This window comes from Triticum aestivum, chromosome 6A, assembly GCF_018294505.1.
Source record: "Triticum aestivum cultivar Chinese Spring chromosome 6A, IWGSC CS RefSeq v2.1, whole genome shotgun sequence".
NCBI lineage: Eukaryota > Viridiplantae > Streptophyta > Magnoliopsida > Poales > Poaceae > Triticum > Triticum aestivum.
In genome coordinates this window covers 570802681-570812880 of record NC_057809.1, presented here as the reverse complement: position 1 = coordinate 570812880, position 10200 = coordinate 570802681, and the positions used below count along the sequence as shown (strand labels likewise).

The window sequence follows — 10200 nt, the reverse complement described above, 5'->3', positions numbered from 1 at the left end:
CTAGCACCCCCCCCCCGGCTGGAGGACCTATCATTATAGATTCCTTTTCAGCTAGGTTATCCATTCGTCCATGAGGAAATTGTAAGACTTATTCTACAAGTTATTCCTGATGGATCCTTCGTGTTTCCTAAGTCTGATCTTCACCTGAAGACCATGTCAATGCTATCTCGAAGCATGTCAATGGTACTCCGATTTTCAACAGGAACATTTGAAGCACGATGCTAAATTTTATTTATCACTTATCCTAACACCGTTGTATGGGTAATATCATGAAAATTCTCCCCCGTACCTAAAGAGTTTTCTACATTATATCCTGCCACGGATATCATGCTCTGCTTGTCCTTGGGAAGGATATATCCCTGAATTATGTGTTTAAACACGTTTTCCTTTCCATTGTTCTATTTAATATGATAATCATATTTTACTTTCCATTGGTTGTTTGAACCTTTCTTGTGATCTATATGATCTAAGCAGCAATGTTCTACTGCTTATGTAAACTCCTCGGTGTACAAATCTGTCAGCAAGAACCTGTTACTATTGTTGATGACATTTCGGTAGCCACCGATGGACGAGAACTTTGCCCAATGGTCCGCCTCGTTCAACGAGCAGGAAAATGGTTCTCTTCGTCCCTCGCCCTTGGTACCGACATTGTTGACAACAAAACCGACAGGCTATCCTCTGATATACCTTGTTATCTTGACCGTGCAAATATTAGCGCCTTCCTGCTTTTAACCCACATGGTGGGCCCATAACCCACCGTTCCACAGGATCGAAACCTGACTCTCCTGTACACCCTGTTGTCAGCGTTATTCCTCGTGCTTGACTTTGTATGTAATTCACGGGCCACTTGCCTGTTGATCTATTCTGGTATCGGACACAATACTTATTCTCGTTGCTCTGAACCCCTTTCGCACTCTGCTTCAGGCAATGAACGATTGCCTATCCGCTTGAAACCTCTTATTACACCGTCTTACTTTGCTTTCGATGTGTGTCATTTGTTCAACTCGAGAGCTACTCATATGTTTATTCCTGGGATACCCCAGATGAATCTCCCTTATAACATCCTATCATTGCAGAGCTGCCCCTTACCTGTTCGTAAGTACGATGGAGTTCCCCGAAGAAAGGACGACAACTTCATCATGACGCTTTGGGAATAAAGAACTGAAGACATCAATGTAATGGGTCGACCTCTTCGAGAAGAGCTACTATGATCGAGAAGATCCGTTAGAATATTGTAACCAGAACTTTCCCCCTTACACCCCTCTTAAATCTCGGGACGAGATTTCTTGTAGTGGAGGAGAATTGTGACGCCCGGGTAATTAAGCTACAGTGATCCTCTGCTAGTGATGCCACGTCACCTCGGTTATAGTTGCTAATCTCGAGTTAGCTCGAAACCGATTCAAATTCAAATTCAAAATTTGGTAAATAATAAAAGTTTTCAAACCTTAAAATAAAATTGTTCGTGTTGTACTAGATATTACATAGATGATTATGGTGTAGAAGACACAGTTTTATAAAATGTATAAATATTTTAAATAAATTAAAACAGAAAAGAAAAATAAATAAAAGAAAGAAAATACAAAAGAGAAACAGAAACAAAAAAAAGGGGAAAGCAACCCCCCCCCCCACGCTGGGCCGAGCGGCCCAGCTGGCCTCCGCACCGGCCGGCCCACCAGGCCCAGCCGGCCCTCCTCTCTGGCCTACATGGCCACCTCCCCGAACCCTAACCCCCACCCGATCCCCACTCTCCCCCCCTAGCACCCACGACCGCACAACCCCCCCACTCTCTCCCTCGTCCCTCTCCTCCCTTCCGCCTGATCTGGATCGTTGGGAGGGACCCGATCCCGCGCCGCCTTGCGACCTCGTCGCCGGCGCCGCCCCGCCGCTGTCGCCTCCACCCTGCACCCCCCGAGCTCGCCTCGTCCTTCCATGCGCCCACCTCCGCGCGCCCCGCCGCTGATGATCGCCCCTGCCGCCCGTGTCGCCCCGCCGTCGCCTGTCGCCTCCACGCCGTCGCCCCACGTCCTCGTCGTCGGAGCCGCCTCGCCGGATCGCTTCTTCGTCCTCCTCGTTTTGGATCTGGGCGCCCCGACGCTGCTCGCCGTCCCCGGCGCCACCTCGTCGACACCGCATCGCCACCCCCCTGGAGGACGACCTCGCCGGACCTCCCCGCCGGCCTGCCTCCTCCTCCCCACCGGCCTGCTTCCTCTCCGTCATCGTCCCCGTCGACCACCCCGACCCCCGCTGCCCCCGTCCCTACGAATCACGGTGAGGCTCCATGCCTCTCCCTCGCCTCGCCGATGGCCCCGTGCTTCCCCCGGTGCTGGTCTCGGTGGCTGATGCTGCGGGTGTTCCCGTCGCTGTCCGCCCACGCCCGCCGTGGCCTACGACCACCACTTCCGCCCGCACTGGTCGCGCCCTTGGCGCCCCACCTCGCCTGGCCGCTCCTCCCATGCCTCCCCGTCTCGGGCACCGCGGCCACCGGCGCCCTGACACGCCGGGCTATGGCCTCTGCTTGTCAACGAGCGCCCACACCCGCTAACCACCGCTCCGTTAGGCCCCCCGGGCCACTGACTAGGGGGCCCCGCCCCAGAACGGTTTTAAGAAAAAAAAAAGAAAAGAAAAAAAAGAAAAGGAATTTAAAAAATAAAATAAAAATAAAAAAAGAATATATTAAATAAATAAATAAATAATAACTAAAATAATTAAAATATTAATTAATTAATTAAGTAATTAATTAAGTAATTAATTCTGATTAATTAACCCTAATCACTAATTAACCTAATTAACTAATGTTAATTAACTCTGATTAGGTTAATTAGATATTAGAGAATGACATGCGGGACCCACCTGTCAGGGTTGACTCGGTCAACCCTGTTGACTGATGATGTCAGCATGACATCATGCTGATGTCATAAAAGCATTTTCGAAATTAATTAAATAATTAATTAAATTCCTGAAATTAATAAAATCTTTTAAAAATCATATCTTTTAATCCGTAATCCGGATTAAAATATTTTCAACATGAAAGTTGCTCAGAACGACGTGACGAATCCGGATACGCAGTCCGTTCGTCCACCACACGCCTCTAACCTATCGAACCTGCAAACTTTCCTCTCCGGTTCATCTGTCTGACAGACGTCCGGAACCGGGAAAACTTCCCCGGATGTTTTTCCCCCCTAACCAGTACCCCTCATACCACGTTAGGGCACGCCTAGCATCGCTTCTTGACATGTCATGCATCGATATGCATCTGTTTACTTGTATTCATTGTTTCTTCCCCCTCTTCTCTCCGGTAGACTACGAGACCGACGCTGCTGCTGGCCAGTTCGACTACGGTGTTGACGACCCCTCTCTCTTGCCAGAGCAACCAGGCAAGCCCCCCCCCTTGATCACCAGATATCGCCTATTCTTCTCTATACTGCTTGCATTAGAGTAGTGTAGCATGTTACTGCTTTCCGTTGATCCTATTCTGATGCATAGCCTGACATTGTTGCTACACCCGTTGATACCTTACCTGCAATCCTAAATACTTAGTATAGGATGCTAGTTTATCATTGTTGGCCCTACCTTCGTGTCAGTCTGCCTTGCTATAATATAGGGCCGTGATCACTTGGGAGGTGATCACGGGTATATACTATACATACATACATACTATACAGATGGTGACTAAAGTCGGGTCAGCTCATTGAGTACCCGAAAGTGATTCTGACGAGGGGGCTGAAAGGACAGGTGGCTCCATCCCGGTAGAGGTGGGCCTGGGTTCCCGACGGCCCCCGACTGTTACTTGTGGCGGAGCGACAGGGCAGGTTGAGACCACCTAGGAGACAGGTGGGCCTGGCCCTGTTCGGCGTTCGCGGATACTTAACACGCTTAACGAGATCTTGGTATTTGATCTGAGTCTGGCTACGAGCCTATACGCACTAACCATCTACGTGGGAGTAGTTATGGGTATCCCGACGTCGTGGTATCAGCCGAAGCACTTCAGACGTCAGCGACGGAGCGGCGCGCGCCGAATTGGACTGGAACGCCACTAGGCTAGGTCTGCTTTCGGCCGCCCTCGCAACGTGCAGGTGTGCTATGGGCGATGGGCCCAGACCCCTGTGCGCTTAGGTTTAGACCGGCGTGCTGGCCTCTCTGTTGTGCCTAGGTGGGGCTGCGACGTGTTGATCTTCCGAGGCCGGGCATGACCCAGGAAAGTGTGTCCGGCCAAATGGGATCGAGCGTGTTGGGCTATGTGGTGCACCCCTGCAGGGAAGTTAATCTATTCGAATAGCTGTGATCTTCGGTAACAGGACGACTTGGAGTTGTACCTTGACCTTATGACAACTAGAACCGGATACTTAATAAAACACACCCTTCCAAGTGCCAGATACAACCGGTGGTCGCTCTACCTCAGGGATATGAGGAGGGGATCGCCGGGTAGGATTATGCTATGAGATGTTACTTGGAGATGCTACTTGGAGGACTTCGACCTACCCTCTTCTGCCTGTTGCAAGACGAAGGTGACCAGAAGCGTAGTCTTCGATAAGACTAGCTATCCCCCTCTTATTCTGGCATTCTGCAGTTCAGTCCACTGATATGGCCCTTTACACATATACCCATGCATATGTAGTGTAGTTCCTTGCTTGCGAGTACTTTGGATGAGTACTCACGGTTGCTTTCTCCCCCCTTTTTCCCCTTTTCCTTCCTTTCTGGTTGTCGCCACCAGATGCTTGAGTCCAGGAGCCAGACGCCACCGTCGATGACGACCCCTACTACATCGGAGGTGCCTACTACTACGTGCTGCCCGCTGACGACGACCAGGAGTAGTTAGGAGGATCCCAGGCAGGAGGCCTGCGCCTCTTTCGATCTGTATCCCAGTTTGTGCTAGCCATCTTATGGCAACTTGTTTAACTTATGTCTGTACTCAGATATTGTTGCTTCCGCTGACTCGTCTATGATCGAGCACTTGTATTCGAGCCCTCGAGGCCCCTGGCTTGTATTATGATGCTTGTATGACTTATTTTACTTGTAGAGTTGTGTTGTGATATCTTCCCGTGAGTCCCTGATCTTGATCGTACACATTTGCGTGCATGATTAGTGTACGGTTAAATCGGGGGCGTCACACTAGGCTAAGGCCGACGGTGGTGGAGGACATAGGCAGTGCTGTCTAGCAGTTTGCAGAGACAATTCACAGGCATGGATGCAACGAACATGGCTGGGATATCGAGGAGGCGACAAGGTGGCGACAACAGTCTCCGTCGCCAGTCCATACATGTCGGCTATGTAGGTGTTTCCTACGCCATCTCCAGGTTTGGCTGGTTCAATTCCTCGCAAAAACAGACCTCCACGACCACCGAGCGGAGCTACCTGGCAGCGAGCTCGTCAGTGATGAAAAAGCTGATTCCAGCACCGGCAAGCGAGTAGAAGCTGTGAGAGAGGATGGGGATTGTCAAATGGTCGCATGAAAAGGTTCCCTCATAGGGGGTTGGATGGCGGTGATGAGGGCAGTGGGTCGGTGCCGAGAGGAAGGTGGGACGACTGACTATTTTATTGACAATTTACCGCTTTGGACTAAATTTAGTAGGGATAACTATGTTTTGAAGGATGAAAATCAATTTTTGAGGGATTATTGGTTTGAGGTGTTTGCTAGCGAGGACTTAATTCCTCAAAAAAATATCCCAAATATAACTATTAGGGCATCTATTAGAGATGAAATAAGGGCTTATCCAGTTGCAATCACCAAATGAACACTATCAAATGTCCTATCAAATATCCTCTCGGCAGTGGGTCGGTGCCGAGAGGAAGGTGGGACGACTGACTATTTTATTGACAATTTACCGCTTTGGACTAAATTTAGTAGGGATAACTATGTTTTGAAGGATGAAAATCAATTTTTGAGGGATTATTGGTTTGAGGTGTTTGCTAGCGAGGACTTAATTCCTCAAAAAAAATCCCAAATATAACTATTAGGGCATCTATTAGAGATGAAATAAGGGCTTATCCAGTTGCAATCACCAAATGAACACTATCAAATGTCCTGTGAACACGTCCAGGCCAGCTTGTCCGTGAACACCAACCATCCAACATGTCCCTCAAATGACTCCTCATTTCAAACAGTTCAAACGCAAATTAAGGACGGAATTTAATCTAATATGACATATTACATGCATATTTGATAAAAATTAAAAAGTTTGATCCAAACTAATCTAAATTTAGCTAAACTAAACGAAAACCTAAGTTAAGTACTAGACCGTGACCTCATAGGCATGGCCTCCGAGACCGACGGCACCACCGTCATTGTCGCCGCCTATGTTGTTGTTGTTTGTCGCAACGCCAATTAAGGAAGCCGACTCCAACCGTGGTGGCATCCATCCCCGGCCGCACATCGCGCTCGTGGCGCAGAAGCTCGTCTGCCTCTCCTCGACTTGAAGGTAGATCTCGTGCTCGGACTCGGCCAACCCGACGTAGAGGAGCTGCCCGTTCGGCTGGCAGCAAGTGTCCGTCTCTTTGATTGACTTGGACCGTCGAAGTCCCAAGCCTCTACGAGGACGAGACACCATGAAGGTATGTTGTGCGACAACTTTGGGAGAGGGGAAGAGTGGATGGGCATAGGGTTTGGGGGAGGCCGGCCAACTTTGAAGCTGGAGTAGGTTTCTCAGGTGGCATGCCGTACCAACATGATTTAATTTGGGTAAGTGAGTGGCTGGTGAACCTATGTGAATGCGGCGAGGTTTCTAGAACCGACCAGGGTTTTGGGTGGGATCGGATTGTCGGAAACCTGCGTAGTGGACGCCCTGACTCCCCAAAACCAACCTTTGATTTGGAGTCTGTCCTAAGGGATTTTGGAAGTGCCAACCAATCTGGCCGAAAACAAGATGTGTTCGAAATTCAAGACTTAAAAAGCATACGAACCATTCAATCCAAAGAAAAAGGGACGATTTGGTAATGCGCCTTAACCATGCGGATTCTTATCGTTGAGGTCCAAAATTCAAGTCTCCTGTCTCTTTCATGCTTTCTCACAAACGGATTAAAAATAGATTATTTATTTTTGAAGTTAGGTTGCATGTGGTGGAACCAACCCATCGGGGTTCAAGTCATATACTTAGCGTTGGTGGTCACATTTTTTAAATTTATTTCAGGCCTTCCGGCGTTGTTGAAGGCATCTATGACGACTTCATCAATCTCATGTTGATGTGTCGACTCAGTCTCTCTCTGAGGCGCTCATAAGTGGTAGAGTGTGTGTGCACGCGTTTATTCGTAGGAATGGATGCATGTGCGTATGAGTATTTGCGTCTGTACTATGTTGAAAAAATTACTCCCTCTGTTCGAAAATATTTGTTGCAGAGATGGATGAGATGTGTTTAAGTTTTAGATATATCTATTTTTATTCATTTCTCCAACGGGTATTTTGGGACGGAGAGAGTACCATACTTTTTTTGTACATTTGAAAATTCATACTACCCGGTACGCACGGGATGGACCGTGAAGCCGGTCTCCAAAAGAAAAGGAAAAACTACGCGACGTGTCTTGCGTTTTTCTTGGGCGTGTTTTTCTTGGCAAAGCCAATGTTGCATTTCCGGATGACTCGCATACCGCCCCGTCATCCTCTTTTCTCTCTCTGTCCCTGCCATGGCACGACGCCGTGCCGTGCAGTGCCAGCAGTCCGACCAAATCATAGCCTAATCACACCGCAAACCACGTAAGCCCGCGCCCTGGCCGCTCCAGTGGTGCTGCGGGTATAAATTATTCTGGCAATGGAGCCATGGACTGAGAGCTAGAAGCTAGGTAGTGAGACATCTCTCTTCCCCGTGCACATCTCCATCTTCGTCAATTCCTTGATCAAGCCGAGCCGCGCCGCGCGCGTATGGCGTTGGAGGCCGTGGTGTTCTCGAAAGGGTTCTTTGGGCGCTGCGCCATGGCTGCCGAAGGAGTAGGAGGAGGCGGTGGAGTTTGGGGCGGGAATGAGCACGGGCACGGCGGTGGCGTGGAGTTGGACGGAAGCAACGCCCACTGCGGCGCCGCGGTTGCGAGCGCCTCCGTGATGATCCCGAGCGCCGAAGTCCCGGAAGGCAGTTCCTCCTTGCTGGCGCTGCCGCCGCCGGGGCACGGCGGTGACCGTGGAGACGCGGACGACGGTGCCGTGGGCGCGGCGTCGGCGTCAGGTGCGGCAGGGAGGAGGAAGCGGCGAAGAGCCAGGAGCGTAAAGAACATTGAGGAGGCGGAGAGCCAGCGGATGACCCACATCGCCGTCGAGCGCAACCGCCGCAAGCAGATGAACGAGTACCTTGGCGTGCTCCGGTCCCTCATGCCGGCTTCCTATGTGCACAGGGTACGTATTCCTTAGCTCATTTTTGAAAATTTGGATGTAATTTTCAGGGAGTACTTATTTCGAACTTGATCGATCCAAAGTCAGAGCACATAGTATCTATTGTGATTACGAACAGGGCGACCAGGCATCCATAATTGGCGGCGCGATCAACTACGTCAAGGAGCTGGAGCAGCTAGTTCAATCCCTGGAGGCGCACCGGCACGCCCGCCTACGCGACGACTGCCCCGTCAGCGGCGACGTCGATTCCGCCGCCGCAGTGCCCTTTGTAGACTTCTTCACCTTCCCGCAGTACACGATGAGCGTCCGCCACGCCCCGGCCACACCAGCAGCAGACGCCTCTGCGGACGGCAGCGGCGGCAATGCCGACAACGACGGGACGTCGGGCTCGAAGCAGTCGGCCGTGGCGGACATCGAGGTGACCATCGTGGAGAGCCACGCGAGCCTGAAGGTGCTGTCGCGGCGGCGGCCTAGGCAGCTGCTGAGGATCGTGGCGGGGCTGCAGGGCCACCGGCTCGCCGTGCTGCACCTCAACGCCACCAGCGCCGGCCACATGGCGCTCTACTGCCTCAGCCTCAAGGTACGTACGTACCACAGACTCCCCATGCTAGCTAGCTGTAGCCGTTTCTTTTTCGAGACCGTTCGCTCGCTTGGCAGCGCGCGCGTGACGCCGAAACAACTAACTTGCCTCGTTTTCCGCGCCCTTGTCCGGGACGGCTCCTCCAAAACATCACACCTCCGCGTGTTTCACCGCAAAGATGAAGCTGCATTATTGTTTTGACGCTAGATGAAGTGCTGCATGGATTGACTGCCGTAGTACGACTGCAGGATCATCGAACGTCCATTTCTTTGTGTCGTAGCCTCGTAGTACGTAGCAAATGAATTCATGTGAGCCGCTCTGTGTCTGGTTGATGATGCCATGCATGATGGCCGCAGGTGGAAGACGACTGCCGGCTCTCGTCGGTGGACGACATCGCGGCGGCCGTCCACCGTATCGTCGAGACGATCGAGCGTGAGGAGGAGGAGGAGCAGCGGCGGCGGCAGCAGCAGCAGAGCTGTACGTAGGTAGCTAGGCATTGGCATGTTAACAGTTCACGAGCTGCTCCTAATTACGACTAGTAAACAAGATCTAGAAGTACTTGCAGACTGGTAGGCTCTGCAGCTTGATAGCTCTCTATGTAATTGTAATGTACCTTTATGTACTCTCTGCCTATGTACCTATGCATGTCCTACGCATCTCTCCGCGTGTTATCTGGTTGTGCGTGCACGGCATGGGCAGGAGCGGGGTTTCCGTCCATGCCCCACGCGCCCCCGACCGCCGGAGCCTTGTGGGCATCATGTTGTACGGTTGACACTACGTGGCCACGATTCACATGCATGTACAATTAAGGCTTACTACTTGGTTCAGTACGTACCTATAATCGAAGGAAAAAATGATCAGTATAATTTTTAATGTTATTTTACTTTTTACTGACCGTTTTCTTTGATAATTATCAAATCTAATATGTCTTTTGGGGTAAAATAATACATTCGACAACCCCATATTTTGTAAAAACCAAATGTTGCCAAAGTTGGAATGTTTTTTTAAATGGTCAAATAATTGGTAGCCAACCAATTGGTATCCAATGTTTAGATTTGCCAATACATTTTTTTTTTTTTGAGAACGATTTGCCAATACATTGGTATGCTAAATATCGGCATCAAACGAGCTACAATTGGTTAAATAAAAAAATTACTTTTTATCCTAGTTGGTTTCCACTACGGAACTGCTCCACACACGACACTGTGTGTACGATGAGTGCACGACCAAAGGATCCAGCGGCCACTGCTCAGCTGTGCTCGAGATTCCTCAGCTCGATTTAATCGTCGTGCATGAGTCGTTCAAACTT

The 10200-nt window shown here is 50.2% G+C and overlaps 1 protein-coding gene across 2 annotated transcripts; it reads left to right on the top strand.

Moving 5' to 3' along the window:
• Positions 1-7583: 7583 nt before the first annotated feature.
• LOC123131078 (transcription factor bHLH94-like) lies at positions 7584-9545 on the top strand. 2 transcript variants are annotated; one of them, XM_044550842.1, is made up of 3 exons: positions 7584-8314; positions 8430-8891; positions 9248-9545. In XM_044550842.1, the coding sequence occupies exons 1-3, from the start codon at positions 7850-7852 to the stop codon at positions 9374-9376; spliced, it is 1056 nt and encodes a 351-aa protein (XP_044406777.1). In that variant the 5' UTR covers positions 7584-7849; the 3' UTR covers positions 9377-9545. The 2 variants fall into 2 exon arrangements, with proteins under 2 accessions (XP_044406777.1, XP_044406776.1); XM_044550841.1 differs by lacking the exon at positions 9248-9545 and having other exon boundaries at positions 7616-8314; positions 8430-9240.
• Positions 9546-10200: the final 655 nt, after the last annotated feature.